This window comes from Rosa chinensis, chromosome 3 (assembly GCF_002994745.2).
Source record: "Rosa chinensis cultivar Old Blush chromosome 3, RchiOBHm-V2, whole genome shotgun sequence".
In the NCBI taxonomy this organism is placed as follows: domain Eukaryota; kingdom Viridiplantae; phylum Streptophyta; class Magnoliopsida; order Rosales; family Rosaceae; genus Rosa; species Rosa chinensis.
The window spans coordinates 5,241,876-5,257,384 of NC_037090.1; the positions used below are offsets into that span (position 1 = coordinate 5,241,876).

Below are 15,509 nucleotides of genomic sequence, written 5' to 3' on the forward strand. Positions count from 1 at the left end.
ATACGAGAAGTTTAAAGCAAAAAATTTGAAGCAGCTTAGTTTATCAAGCTTTTTGCTTGGTCTGAATAACCTTTTATTGCAACTTCTTTTTTAATCCATTCTCTTGAAAAGTTTACTTTCCTCCATACCTTTTGAAATTTTAATCCCTATCCATTTCAATTGATTTGGCCATTGAGGGGTGGATTGGAGTTGCTTTTAGTAAATGGCCATGGCACTTGGTTTGCTTGAACCTATACTCAGATGATACCTCATTTCCCTTCTCATTTTGCCTCTGTATTAACCCACACCCAGTGGTTCTGGCAATAACATTGTGGGTGGAGGATAAGCTTTGGGGTTATAGATTTGATTAGGAATCCAACACCCAGAAAAAAGGCAATGGAAAAGCAATCACCAAAACAATAACAAGGTAATGAAAACCAAATCAAATTCCAACCATCAAACTACCACATAAAGCTTGCTAAATAAAGAACAAAACACAGATGCATCTAGTTGAAAGAAAAAGAAAAAAAAGACAAACTAAGATAAGCTGACCCATGACTTTGGAGATGAGCAACATCAGCTTCAAATCATCTAGGGTTTTCCACCCTTTTGGGTCTGCAAGGTAGCTTTTACCTGAACTTTATCATCTTTAAAAAAAAAAAATTTTTGAATTGCTTCGATAATGGCTCTTTTCAATGCATTGAGTTGACATGTATCTCAAAAAATTCCAGTTCACTTCAAAATTCTTTCAATTTTAGTACTGATGTACAACTGAAAATCTGAAACAATGAAAGTGATTCGTGAGAATCCCTGCAACTGTTCGTATGTAGTAGTTTTATATACTCGTTTATACTGCTTAGAACCTCTCAAACAATAAATGTTACTACATTATATCATAGTTGTGCAAAAACATACAGCGAATAAGACCAGTTTGTGATCTTATATGCATTTCTTTCTCAGAAAACAGTAGACAAACTCGGCCAAACATTACAATCCAAATGTTAGAAAGATCAGTAAAAAGGGGAACCATATCCTCCCAACAATCCAATACAAGACTAAAAAGTCAATTTGCAGCAAAATGGTCATACTTTAATTCAGATCCTCCCACCATCTATATAAGACAAGGCTGTGGAAGTTTCAGTCACAATGCGGCGAATGTCCTCCAATCTGGTGATTAGAACCTCTTTCTCCTCTTCTCTCTTAGCCCTCTCACAAGTGACCGTCACTTCTTCCTCATCAAACTGTTGATTTCTTAGAGCGTGGGCTTGCATTCTGTTCTGAATTTCGGCTATGCATTGTCTCTCTTGCTCTACAAGATTTGGCTGATCAATCAATGTTTCCTGCATTTGACGGAGGCAGCAGACACCGCTTGGAATGTCTTCAGCAAGTTTAAGAAACCTCTCCCTAAAGGAAGAGGGGGTGCTTTCTAGCCTACCAAGGAAGTGAATGCTGTCCTTTAGAGTGATTGCTTCATCCTCATCTAAGTTGGAATATCCTTTCGATCTAAGGCGGCGTACCGTTTCCTTAGCCGAATCTACCATTTGTTGTGAAACGATTCCATTCTTAAGTTGACTTATTGTGTATTCTATATACCTCACAGTAGCCCTATAATCATCACGGGGCGGAGGAGGAGGCCACAATTGAATGCGGATTAGACGACCATTTGGAACTCCCTGGCGTGGCTGAAGTACATGTAATAATAAGATATACAACTGAATTAGTGAAGTAATCTGAGAACACATGATTGTAACATCACTTTTAACTAATCAAACATTAATTAAGAAACTTAAACAGAAACTCACCAGCCGATAGGACAAATTGCGGCGAATGTCCTCCAATCTGGTGATTAGAACCTCTTTCTCCTCTTCTCTCTTAGCCCTCTCACAAGTGACCGTCGCTTCTTCCTCATCAAACTGTTGGTTTCTTAGAGCGCGGGCTTGCATTCTGTTCTGAATTTTGGCTATGCATTGTCTCTCTTGCTCTACAAGATTTGGCTGATCAATCAATGCTTCCTGCATTTGACGGAGGCAGCGGACACGGCTTGGAATGTCTTCAGCAAATTTAAGAAACCTCCTCCTAAAGGAAGAGGGGGTGCTTTCTAGCCTACCAAGGAAGTGAATGCTGTCCTTTAGAGTGATTGCTTCATCCTCATTTAAGTTGGAATATCCTTTCGATCTAAGGCGGCGTACCGTTTCCTTAGCCGAATCTACCATTTGTTGTGAAACGATTCCATTCTTAAGTTGACTTATTGTGTATTCTATATACCTCACAGTAGCCCTATAATCATCACGGGGCGGAGGAGGAGGCCACAATTGAATGCGGATTAGACGACCATTTGGCACTCCCTGGCGTGGCTGAAGTACATGTAATAATAAGATATACAACTGAATTAGTGAAGTAATCTGAGAACACATGATTGTAACATCACTTTCAACTAATCAAACATTAATTAAGAAACTTAAACAGAAACTCACCAGCCGATAGGACAAATTGGGGAAAAGCTGGATCAAGGTGGGAGAATGATGGGTAGGGGCTTCTACCTCAGGTGTCCGGTTTCCAACTCCATCGACGCACTCCTTCAACACCTCTTGGTCAATCATACTTTGCTCAACTTGTTGAAGTTCAATACTAGCAAACAGCAAAATCAAAATCATTCTTATGATCAACAATTATAATAGTCATGGTAGTCATGGTTCATTGCAAGCTAATACAGAATTCATCTAGTTAAAATTACAATATTTAAATTCAATACATATGAATTCTCTTACTTACCCAAACCGATACGATGATGAAGCCATTATAACAATCAAAAAGTGTGCTTCTTACGGCTTCACCTTTACTATCAAAAGCTCAAAACAACAGCAACTGCATAACCATTACAAAAACATATAAATGCCTTAAAGTTATACAATCGGCAGCCAATAGTCAGCAAACAATTGACTAATAATCAAGTATGAAAGTTATATTATAACTGAACACTCTGTTTAGTATTTTAATGACAATGACCACCAATAGAGCTACGCAAGTTTTGGAAACAAAACAAGTAGCTTTACGGAAATTTATATAGAAACTACAACAACTCAACAACGAATGCAACTTTCAAACTTATCACAATTCAACCCAACATACCTGTACCCTTTCACTGATGAACTGAACTTCAGACCCCTGGTCCAATGAGAACCCACAAGATAAAGATAGCAACAATAACCTGCCATGTATGCATAAACCAGAATCAGTAGCTGCATGGTTTTTATTGTTGTCATGTAGATAACCACATGTGGGTAACCTTGAGCTAGGGATGACTAAATAACGAATTACTTCTCCTTTCATACACTCCTTAATTGGTGAACTTGAATAGCTTAATTAGAAAAACCACTCATTCACATTCACAAAGATTCAATCATTTATATCATGGTCACATCAGTACATACACAACAGTGTGTACCAAATCAGAAAAGGAAACTTCATTACATTACTTACCAGTATCAACACTGCTAGCTCTCCGTTCCCGGTCTAGCTGAAGTTTGAGAGCTCCAAGTACTTCAATACAATTGAAACGGGGAAATAACCCAGCTATGGAAACTTGAACCACTTCAAAAGAAGCGAGTTGCATTCAAGCAGAGAAACCAGCTTCCATTGCTTAATTGTAAGATTGAAGCACTATTGAACCTTGAGGCTTGAATTGAGAACAGGGATTTGTATGGGCTCGGACACAGCGATGGGTTTTCAATCGGCTATAGCGAAATCTGGAAATTTGCTTACAAGCTTGCCGGAAATCTGGAAATGGTTTTTGGAGTAGACTTGACTTGTTCGCAACTCCTTTGACCTTCAATTTCTCCAGCTTCCCCAATGACACCAGGACTCTACTTCTAGTCCTAGAGGGAGATGCTTCCCTCCGATTCACCAAAAGTGGAGTTGCCGATCAGGAAAAAATTCATATTTGTTATAAAGTGGGGAGAAGATAGAGAAAGTATAGTTGGTAGGAAGTAGAAGGGTTTTGATTCAATCTCATTTGCTTCCTTTTATTTATATAGAGCTAGGGTTTACATAACTAATGAGTATTTACTTGGATAGCCACATAGATAGTAATATTTACAACACTCTCCCTTGAATGTCTACTAATGAATTATGATATTGGACGCGCTTATTGTTTACTCGTTAAAAACCTTGTCAGGTAACAAAAACTCAGTGGGACAAAAATAACCTTCGTCTAAGAACAAAAAGAGCACAACGCTCCTATGTCCTAGGTAGCATACTTCTAGATGCTCCCCCTGATTGTTGCAAGCCTCAATTATGTATGTGATAAGCTACATGTACCATGTATAGTGGTTTGATGTGTCTATCACTGAGGTGAGAACATGTGTGCTTTGCATATAGGGGCTCATCACAAATTTTCATACCTGCAAAGTTAAAGCAATACTAACAAAGCTAGACAATATTAAGAAATTGACACATTTAACTTTGTATAGTTTAAAACATTGAAAAATCATCATGGCATACCTAGCAGTACATATCAATATTTTTATGTATTGATATGTCTCATATGAGCTCTAAGTAATTCAAAACTTTGCGAAAGTTAGAATATGTTGCAAAACTATAATCATAACTCGAATTCGATTCCGTAGTCTTGTCATAGTACTTATCAAGGCAATTTAGATCACGTTGACTATAACGAAATAAGTACATATGAACTAGTTTTTAGACTCTTTGATTCCATAAGTGAGCTTCAGGCTCTTTCAACCATTCATGGACTTGCATTTGAATCCTTGAAGGATTTGATAAGCAATAGGCTTATAATGACACTTTACTTTTGAGATTTTGCTTTTAGCAATGTGTCTTTAAGATCTTCATAATATACGATGACAACGTGTTATAAATCTCTCATCAATACAATAGCTATATACAACACTATACTTATAGAAAATTGTCATTCATATAAGGAAAGATATTTATAATCTCGTGTCTCTATAAGTAGACATTGTGTCCTAATGATTTGTCTTTATTTTAGTAAATACCTTTTTGTAACTTGTAGGATTAAAGGTCCAAGTATTTCATCACATTTCAAATACAGTCATTCTTTACCAAATGAAATCACTCTAGTTTCTTTTTAACCTAGAAAATTCATACATGAATCGAGAATATCGAGCATACTGAGAAGTTTAGTCTAACAACTACTGAACAAAAGAAAAACTCAAGCCCTTGAATTGATAATCTCCCCTACTTTCTAATTCTACAACTCATCATTTGGTTCATCTTCGTCCTCCTGCGAACCAGCAGAACTTCCACCACTCTTCTCATAGACCTGCTTTATGACTGGATTGCACACTGCTTCTACCTCCTTCAGCTTCTCATCAAAATCATCTTTTTCTGCGTTTTGGTTATCATCCAACCATTCCAGAGCCTCCTTCAGTGTGTTTTCGATGTTCTCCTTGTCATCCGAGTCAATCTTATCTGCCAGCTTATCCTTATCACCGATAGTACTCCTCATATTGTATATGTAGGTCTCAAGCTTGTTCCTAGCATCTATCTTTTCTCTCAATTTCTTATCCTCTTCAGCAAACTCCTCGGCTTCCTTCACCATCCTCTCTATCTCTTCCTGGCTGAGGCGCCCCTTGTCATTAGTAATCGTAATGGATTGAGACTTCTTTGCAGCCTTGTCCTCTGCTTTCACTTGTAGGATTCCATTCGCATCAAGCTCAAACGTCACTTCAATTTGTGGCACTCCCCTGCAGAGATGTTATAGCGATGTTCAATAAACATTTCCCAAACCAATTAGGAGACATTCTATAGAACTCTTGTCAGTTTCTAATTACGTACCTTGGAGCAGGTGGAATGCCAGTTAGATCAAATTTTCCGAGCTCATGACAATCCTTTGTTAAGCTTCTTTCACCTTCAAAAACCTGATAAATTACCAAGATTAGTAAATTAGTAGAGAAATTCCAATCAGAAAAACTGCACACTTGTTCATTGCACGCTATTATATACCTTGATTGACACTGTGGTTTGCTGATCTTGATAAGTGGTGAAGATTTGTGACTTCTTGGTTGGAATAGTGGTGCCCCTTGGAATCAATTTTGTCATCACACCACCAGCTGTTTCGATTCCAAGACTCAAAGGAGCAGCTTCAATCAAGAGAAGGTCTGAAACAAACAGAAAAGTAAATCTTTTAGTATGAGTACTATGCAACAGCTCCAATAACAATCACCATATGATGTAAAGTCATGTATTACCTTTGATACCCTCCTCGCCTTCTCCGCTGAGGACTCCACCTTGAACTGCCGCACCATAGGCCACAGCCTCATCAGGATTGACACCCTTGTTCAGTTCTTTCCCATCAAAGAAGTCCTTCAACAGCTGCTGCACCTTCGGAATACGAGTGCTCCCTCCAACAAGCACAATCTCATCAATATCTGTTTTCTTCAACCCTGCATCTTGCAGAGCCTGTTTGACTGGGCCCATGGTCTTCTTGAACAAGTCTATGTTCAACTCCTCAAACCTCGCCCTTGTCAATGGCTCCGAGAAATCAATGCCATCAAAAAGTGACTCAATCTCCACTCGAACCTGGTGCTGGCTACTCAAGGCCCTCTTAGCCCTCTCGCATTCCTTGCGAAGCTTCCCTATAGCCTTGTTGTCCTTGCTAATGTCTTTGTTGTACTTCTTCTTGATCAACTTGATGAAATAGTCCATCACTCTGTGGTCGAAATCCTCTCCTCCCAAATGAGTGTCTCCACTCGTAGACCTCACCTCGAATACACCATTATCAATGCTCAAGATGCTTACATCAAATGTACCACCACCAAGATCATAAACCAATATGTTCTTCTCCCCCTTTTTGTCTAGACCATACGCGATGGCTGCGGCCGTGGGCTCATTGATTATTCGCTCAACTATGAGCCCGGAAATGATGCCTGCATCCTTGGTAGCCTGCCTCTGTGCATCATTGAAATAAGCTACAAGAAGCAATCAAAACAAACTCATTAAACCATCAAACCATAATTTTGATCCACAATCATTCAACCTATGGGTACTGAACCATTAAGTTGATGACAAAATCGGACTTCTTTAAGAGAGAAAACTCAGACATTACCTGGAACTGTTACGACAGCCCTTGTGATCTTCTTCCCCAAATAAGCCTCAGCTGTTTCCTTCATCTTACTCAGTATCATAGCACTGATTTCCTCAGGGCTAAACACCTTGTCCTCACCTTTAACCTTGACCTGAATATAAGGCTTCCCGTCCCTATTCACAACCTTATAAGGCAAAAACTTAATGTCTCTCTGAACCTCTGGATCATTAAACCTATACCAAACACAAGATTCAAATTCAAATTTATAAGTTTACAATCTGAACTTGATCGATGAAACTATCCAAACAAATTACATTAACTTCGCTTACCTTCTCCCTATGAGCCGCTTGACATCGAAAATTGTACGTTCCGAGTTCTGAGGGGCTTGATTCTTTGCCGCCTCTCCGATCAACCGCTCGGTGTCCGTGAATGCAACCCAAGAGGGTGTGATCCTATTGCCCTGGTCGTTTACTATGATATCTACATTGCCATTCCTGTACACCCCCACACAAGAATACGTGGTTCCGAGATCGATTCCGATCACGGTCTCCGGCTTCGATGAACTTTCTGCCGCCAATGCTATTCCACACAAGAATTCTAACAAAAAAAAAACCAACAAATTTATCAGCAAAAACTTTACTTGAACGTGACATCATATTTGGTAGAACAAACAAAGCTTGTAACATATTTCATACCTGAAAGAAAGAGAAGCAAAAACGTCAACGACAATGCTCTGGTGTTCTTCATCTTCTGTAGTTCTGGGCTTTCTTCTCTGATGGTGTCTGTGAATGTTGAAGTTGGTGAAGGAGGTGGCGATGCAGAGTTGCTTTATAAAGGCTTTGTTCTTGTTCTAGTGTTTTCGACTAGTTGCTCTTGTTCTAGTTGGGTTTATGTGTTCTGTCCAATCAGTGGGCGCCAGGTCAGAAAGTTGCGCAATTGATTGTTGGACCCTTTTCATGTTTAACATGTCAAGTGGCCAATGGGAATTGGCCGCGTGGGTTCTTTTGGAATCCGGAGGTTTCTTGAATCGTCGAGGGAGAAAAGGCGCGTAAAGGCCATACGTGTAACAACAAGGCTATTTTTGTCATTTCACTTTTAGAGGTTGTTTTTTTTTTTTTTGCCCTTTTTCTTTTCTCTTTTGGTCTTAAATGTTTTTAGAGTTTCTTTCTCTCAAAAAAAAAAAAAAAAAAGTCTTTAGAGTTTCTCGAATTGGATTTTCTCAAAAACAAAGGATTTCAGTTTAGAGACCTAGATTAAAGTTTAGTAATTGTTCTAAATTTTATGAATATCATTATATATAGATTGTTAAAATCTATTAATACAAGACTTAAACTGATATTGTATATGAATTACTGATCAGTGATCAATTTCTAAATCATAAGTCTTGATAATTCTTATTTAATATTTATGTAATAGTGTCAAAATTTACCAACTCGTTGTTGTAAATTTAGATTGCAAGTGCTATAAAATCCAAACTTTTTCGATACTTTTTTTATTCAAATGGTTCTTGAAACTTTATCTGCCTTCCACTTTAAAACCTGCAGCTTAATTATTTTGCAGCAGTAATTAAGATTATAAGTTGTCTGATTGAGTTATACAGTTTACCCCCCTGAGGTTTGACGTTTGAGGGTGTTATCATTTCACCTCTTCTACTTTTAATTTTGACTTTTTACCCCCTAAACTTTCCAATTTCAATCAGCCGTATCCAATTTCTCCTATTCCGTCCAAATTGGACGTTAAGTCTGACCCTTGAGGGTTCAAATGGTCATTTCAACATAATAAAAAATAATTAAAAAATAAAAATAAAATAAAACAAATTATAATTTTTTTTTCTGTTTTTTTTTTAAATTTTTAGTCTTCAACCTATACACCACAAGTGATAATAGGTTTATAAAAACAAAAAAAATACTCTAGGTGGTTGAAAGCCGCTCGTTGGTCTACGATATTATATTTCTGATAAAGTGAAGAATTTAGGATATATCCCTAATAAAGTGAAGAAATATCTGTAAAAAATAATTTTACACTTTATCTGTAAATAAATATCTGTAAAAAATGATTTTACACAGATATGTCTTCACTTTATTGCGGATATATCCTAAAATTCTTCAATTTATTGGAGATATATCACAAATATGTAGACCAAAAATGATTTTACACAGATATTTCTTCACTTTATTGGGGATATACAGATATTTATTTACAGATAAAGTGTAAAATTATTTTTTACAAATATTTCTTCACTTTATTAGGGATATATCCTAAAATTCTTCACTTTATTGGAGATATATCACAAATTTCGTAGACCAACAAACGGCTTTCAACCACATAGAGTATTTTTTTTGTTTTTATAAACCTATTATAACTTGTGGTGTATAGGTTGAAGACCAAAAAAAAAAACAAAAAAACAGAAAGAAAAAAAAAATTATTTTATTTTTATTATTTATTATTTTTTTATGTTGAAATGATCATTTTAACCCTCAAGGGTCAGACTTAACTTCCAATTTGGACGGAATATAAGAAATTGGACACGGCTGATTGAAATTGGAAAGTTTAGGAGATAAAAAGTCAAAATTAAAAGTAGAGAGGGTGAAATGATGACACCCCCAAACCTCATGGGGGTAAACTGTAATTATATCTATTTTTTATGTGGTTTGGTCTAACATATTATGATCTAAGTGTTCTTTTTGTCCATCCTAATTGAGTCACGACAACTTTTCAAGAGTATTCTAGACATTTACATGATGAATACTATATGAAGTGCAATCAATTCAATCCAGCATATGCTTAAGGGTCAAGTAATTAATTCGAATGTTCCCAAATTCTACACCAAAATTCATAATCAGGGTCACATATTCTGCTTGATGTAAGGAACAATGTCTTGTCAAAAAAAGGTACAATGCATCTTAATTATGAACACACAAAGCACTCTTATATCTACAATCTATCTGAATGGAGCAAGAGGATTTGGAGAGCGGCTGGCTTTTGAGCTTCTGAGCTCTTTACAGACATGGTCTAACATTCCCAAAAAGTCTCTAACAATCACAAAAATTCTAAGTGGGTTTGCTTCTTCTTTGCTCACATTTCCATGAAAGTACTCGGTAATCTCCTTCACATGTGACAGCACTCTATTCTCATCACCCTGCAACTCTTTTAAACTCTTCTCTGCATAGCTTATGAAAGACTTCATGGAACTCACCAAGTTCCCACTTTTCTCTTCCATGGCCAATTCTTCATTTATCAAATGCTTCAGTTTGGTCATTCCATCAGATAGGTTTGACACACCACTTGCAAGAACATCCAAATCCAATGTAGCCGTCTTCTTTGCATTGTAGAGTTCAGTGCTGAGACCAGAGACGAGGTCTAGCCCCATTCTTCTATAATCTTCTTCCTTCTCTTCAACTGTCTTGATTTTGTTTTTCTGGCTGATCCTACCCATTATGCTATCCGAAACTCTGATCCCTTCAGCCCTTATTATTTCTTGCACCACAAAGTGTAACAAGGTAGTCTTTCCATCAGTTCCTTTCACATCAGCAAGTTTGAGAAGCGCATCTAGCTTGAATGCTCTAGCACCTCCTCTGATAGTTCCCACATTCATCCGGTTGCCTGTTTTCAACACGGCTTCAAGTAACTTCAAGAACAGCCTGCTTGATCTGAGTTCCTTGCAGGCCTCCTATAGTAAAATTGAGATGGAAAGAAGAATATTAGTTTGTGTTCATAATCTGTGTAATGTGTTTTGGTCATTTTGGTTTTGTTACCTCTAGGACTGAAAACGAGTTCCTAAGATGAACCACCTCATCTTCAAAAGTTTCTCTGTAAAGCATGGCTTCAACTCGCTGAAAGGCGAAAGGAACGTTAAGCACTGCCTTAACAAACTTCTCAACTGATCCCAGTTCCTTGATATCTCCTTTATAGCCAGAAAGCTTAGCCACTTCTTCACTGGTTGGCTCCATCTTCGCAAGTGCTTCAAGTTGTTGTAAACACAATCCACTTCCTGTTTTCATATATACAAGTGTGCATGTTTAAATGGTTATGGTTTACAGAACAAATTGTTAAGAAACAGATTATTATATCAATTTAGTCCAACCCCTTGATGTTGATTAGTTATCGAAGTCTAATAGCTTTAGGAGTTACATACCTTGTACTAGTGCTTCACATACTTGCTCTGTAGTAGCATTCAGGGCTTTTGAAAGTATGGTTATGTTCTGTAGTCTCTTTGGCTCAAGCACATGCTTGCTCGGAGAAGGTGTCTTGCTTTTTCCTTCATCATTCTTCATTGTGTTTTGTAGATTGTATCCGAAAAGAGATTCAATCATATCCTCATCAAACCTGTTTTCAAGATGCATAATTTACTCATATCAAAATAGACAGAGAATGCAAAATAATAATAACCAATAATGATCATGTCACTTACTCAAATGAGCTTGATCTCAGTTTGTCCCATACCATAGAATGGTCAGGTGCAGCTCTAACTTTGTCCCAGTGTAGTGGCTTCAGTTTTGGCAACGGTGTTCCATCTTTTCCCAATGGTGTGAGTGGAGGGAGTGGTGGAGGAGGTGGACCTTTGGCAGAGCTGTTAGTTGCTTTCAAAAAGGGAGGTGGGCAAGGCGGTGGAGGAATAGAAGGCGAAGTTGGAGAAGGTATTGAGGACTTTAGAGGCGAAAAGGAAAGGCCACCTTCTGAGATTTGGTTTGATTCACAAGAAGAATCTGATTTTCTAGGAGGTGACAGATTTTTCAATGTAGAAGAACTTGAGGCTTTAGATGTAATTCTAGTTGAACTAAGAGAAGGACTGAAAGGAGGAAAGTGTATGGGTGGAGGTGGAGGAGGGGGTGGTGTTGGAGGAGGAGTTGTGAAATTCTTTGCATTATTGGAAGAAGATGGTGCAGTCAGAGATGGAATAGAAGTTTGGTTTGGGGTTGCTGATAGGTTTGGTGAGTTCATAAAAGAGGGTGATAAACAAACCTCTCTGTTTGACACATTTGTAGACATATTTGCTGCTGTGTTGTCGCCTAGACTACCCGCTGAAGCATTTGAAAGGCGGATACTTGATGAATTGGAATCTCCAAAAGAATGGAAAGATTCCTCATCAGAAGAATAAGCATCAATGGGAACAACTTTAACCCTAGTTGAGGAATTAGCACAGTCAGACTCATACTTGACTGAGTCTGCATTATCCTCATGAACAGAGGTAATTTCCCTAGTGGAAGAACTACTAACATTGTCAAAATCTGGTTTCGCCATTTCTTGATTAGATTCTTCCTCTTCCATCTCATTCAATGTGCATCTTTGTGTGTAATGATTTGGTGAGGCATTTAAAGTTCCACAAGTTTGCTTAAGACAAGAGGGCTGTTGTTGTTGTTGTTGCTCTACATCTTCAATGCCTAATGAATCAACATAAATAAGATCATGAGTGCCAGGGTTTAAGCTCACCTTGCTTGCTGGTATTTGAGAACCAACATGCTTTGATCCACCGCTTGTTCCTCCTCCCTTTTCACCGTAAAGTGAGATCACTCTTGTGGGTTTCTTCTTGTGCTCTTCGTACTTCCTGCAACCCCATATGAGGCCAAGCACACTAATCAAAGTAGCAGCTCCAGCTGAAACAAGGACAGCTATAAGTATCTTTCTGGTTCTGCCTTTATCATCCTCTCTAACAATTTTTCGAGGAGGAGAGATTGAGCGCAACCGGTGTGGATGATGTGAATGTGGACGGATGTGCAGCACCGGAGCAGGAGCAGGAGCCGGACTTGGAGCCTCAGCTTCACTGAAGGGTGAAGGAGAAGGAGATGGAGACACATATTCACTGTCACCATTTGATGGTGTCCTCTTGTGTAAGCTCCTCAATCCAAGCAAAGCCCTGAACTTTTCCACCACTGAAATCTTATTCTCTTCATTCTCATCTTCTCCAGAGACCTTCTCAATCTGCAGGCTCTGAGTGCCTTCAACATTGTCCTCCACTGAATGATGCAGCACCTGTAGGCCATGAACATTAAAGCCCTCTGCATCTGATAAAGCCCCAACAGTGAAAATGTGGGTGGTATTGAGTAATGAAAAGAGAAGAAACATGATGAAGATTTCCATCATGTGGAAAATCACAGAACTATGATAACCCATTTCTTTTCTTGTCTCTCTCAAACAAAAATCATCAAAGCATATAAATCATGTCCTTCCTTTTTGTTTCTCTGAACAAATGTTCTTTGGAAAGTTTTGTCATATAGGTGGTGTACAATGAAGTTCAAGACCAGAGAGCCTTTAATGCTACTCCAAGAAACCCCTGAGCAAGGCAGCAGTTGTAGTTGCACTGGGCCTTCTTTTCCTCTCACCTCCATAAATACCTCTGCAAAACACTATCAATACACATCTTATGAAGATCTTCTAAAACCTAATTTGACTCGATTCATTGGTCTTATGACTCTTTTATCTTATATAAAGGCCATATCTTTAAGAGAAAAGTAGAGCACTTTTATTCATTAGTTCATCATTTTGATTCAGATTTAGTCAGCACTTTAGAGTTGATGATCACAGCAGAGACCCTTACCTATCAAATGGGTAATGGGATTTGCAGCTAAAACGGTCATGAAAACCAAAACAAGGGTTTGATGGGTCCCCATTCTGGTTACCTTGTCCAATTCATATAGAGGTTGATGGTACCAGTTCTCTCCAACCCTAATTATTATATAAGAATGGACCAAGGGGTCCATCACTTTCCCCATGTGGGCTTCTTACAACACAAGCCAAGGAGCAAAACATCAAGATGTGCAAAAAGGTTAAGATCTTGGAGATGCAATATTTTAGAGAAGGCGAGAAGGCTAAAAGTGATTAGGGATTGCTCGTCTCTTTCATAGGCTTTTAGGGGATGATTTTTAGTGTTTCAGATGCTGTTCTCTTTGGACTAATATCCAAACTTCGGTGGGATTAAAGTTGGTTTCATGTGTTGTCCCCTCACCTAGACATAGAGAGAAAGATACTACAGTCTCAAACCGACAATATACAAATACACACAGTTGCTTAGATTTCAATCAATTGGCGTGAGATACGGTTACATTTCTTTTACTACGTTACTATGGCTTTGACATCGAAATTACTGAGATCCGAAGCTCATTCCTTTCCCTTCCCTGATTAGAAAGCTAGGGCAGCCGAGATTTTGAGTTGATTGTTAAGAACATAGTTGGGTTCCTTGAAAATGAAGAATAAGATCAAACTACTATTGAACTTGTGGTCTAAAATAATTAGTAAGTGAAAGAAAAAACTCGAGACCTAAACACAAAGTTCCACATTTCTAAGTGCATTTTTAAATCTCAATATGCTAACTAATATAGTTGTATACATACTTCTCCTCATCTCCTTTTCACATTACTATAATTTTATCTAACATGATACATATTTTTCACTTGATTAAAAGTACGAATGCTGTTCTTCCCGGAATTTTTGCGTCACTTTTACCTATATTCCGTTCTTTTTTTTTTTTGGGGGGGGGCAAATTATGTGTATTCCATTCTACCATGATTTTCCGATAGTGTGTCTAATTCCTCTCGAGCCAAACAAGATATACGGCTCCATTATGCTAAAAGGTGTTCCCCAATTAAATAACTGAGAAAGTGGATACAATAATATTGCTCAAATGGGGTGTTCATTCAAACACCGAACATAAATTAAAATTTTGTCCTTCAATATCATTGGAATAATGGTGATCTAAGATTTCTATAATAAAGTACTGCGCAACGATGAATTAATTATATCACTTCAGCACCTCAAAACCTAGTCCTTTTGAGTTTTCTCTCTTTAAGATTAAATAAAAATGACGGTCATAGATATCATTCATTCCGGAATAATATTATGAGATTTTATCACTAACTTCCATTCTCAGAAAAGAAACGTACGATGTACATATTACTGTTGAAATGAAAAGGAAATGGAAGTTTCAAGTCCACAATCGGTGAGTTCAGATATAAAAACTAATTCTAACCCTAAATTCTCAAGTGGAAAATACATCATACAATACATTACATAAGCTGATGATCTATACGTACAAACTCGACAAGGCCAGTAGTATCTGATGAATTTTCAGATAACAAACAAAACATGTGCAGGTGCTGATTGAACAGCCAAGTAATTAAGGGGCTTTTACTTATTCCTTTGGAATGTTCTTCTAGCTTTAAACTTCTAAACCGTACGTAATTTCTCTCCTGCTCACAAAACTAGTCCAAAGAAAGACTACGTGCGTACCCTAGAAGGCTAAAACCTAATTCTCCTCATCCATGTCACGGCGTCAAGTGTTTGACTATACGAGTTAAAATGAACCAAGTGAAATTCATCATAATTACACTAAACTATATACTCTCGATCAAATAACATAATTGTAAGTGATGAATTGCGTGGTTAGTAGGGAAACAATGCTTAGGTTACTCTCACAGAGAGATAGGTGGAGGCCGTGGTCTTATGGCGGCGGCTCTGCAAATTGGGCTGG

General features: G+C 37.9%; 3 protein-coding genes across 4 annotated transcripts; all 3 read right to left on the reverse strand.

Annotated features, from left to right (window-relative positions):
• Nucleotides 1-845: 845 nt before the first annotated feature.
• LOC121052218 lies at nucleotides 846-3,960 on the reverse strand. Of its 2 annotated transcripts, XM_040516718.1 has the most exons (7): nucleotides 3,460-3,960; nucleotides 3,109-3,187; nucleotides 2,752-2,844; nucleotides 2,454-2,607; nucleotides 2,245-2,333; nucleotides 1,782-2,082; nucleotides 846-1,661 (listed from the first exon to the last, which is right to left on the reverse strand). In XM_040516718.1, the coding sequence occupies exons 3-7, from the start codon at nucleotides 2,775-2,777 to the stop codon at nucleotides 1,074-1,076; spliced, it is 1,158 nt and encodes a 385-aa protein (XP_040372652.1). In that variant the 5' UTR covers nucleotides 2,778-2,844; nucleotides 3,109-3,187; nucleotides 3,460-3,960; the 3' UTR covers nucleotides 846-1,073. The 2 variants fall into 2 exon arrangements, with proteins under 2 accessions (XP_040372652.1, XP_040372651.1); XM_040516717.1 differs by having other exon boundaries at nucleotides 1,782-2,333.
• Nucleotides 3,961-5,053: 1,093 nt separating this feature from the next.
• On the reverse strand, nucleotides 5,054-7,897 carry LOC112192170 (luminal-binding protein 5). The gene is made up of 7 exons (XM_024331756.2): nucleotides 7,741-7,897; nucleotides 7,375-7,642; nucleotides 7,067-7,278; nucleotides 6,210-6,929; nucleotides 5,965-6,119; nucleotides 5,797-5,879; nucleotides 5,054-5,705 (listed from the first exon to the last, which is right to left on the reverse strand). The coding sequence occupies exons 1-7, from the start codon at nucleotides 7,790-7,792 to the stop codon at nucleotides 5,210-5,212; spliced, it is 1,986 nt and encodes a 661-aa protein (XP_024187524.1). The 5' UTR covers nucleotides 7,793-7,897; the 3' UTR covers nucleotides 5,054-5,209.
• Nucleotides 7,898-9,812: 1,915 nt separating this feature from the next.
• On the reverse strand, nucleotides 9,813-13,577 carry LOC112192167 (formin-like protein 11). The gene is made up of 4 exons (XM_024331750.2): nucleotides 11,457-13,577; nucleotides 11,181-11,371; nucleotides 10,801-11,036; nucleotides 9,813-10,715 (listed from the first exon to the last, which is right to left on the reverse strand). Exons 1-4 carry the CDS (start codon nucleotides 13,154-13,156, stop codon nucleotides 9,987-9,989), a joined length of 2,856 nt encoding a protein of 951 aa, XP_024187518.1. The 5' UTR covers nucleotides 13,157-13,577; the 3' UTR covers nucleotides 9,813-9,986.
• Nucleotides 13,578-15,509: the final 1,932 nt, after the last annotated feature.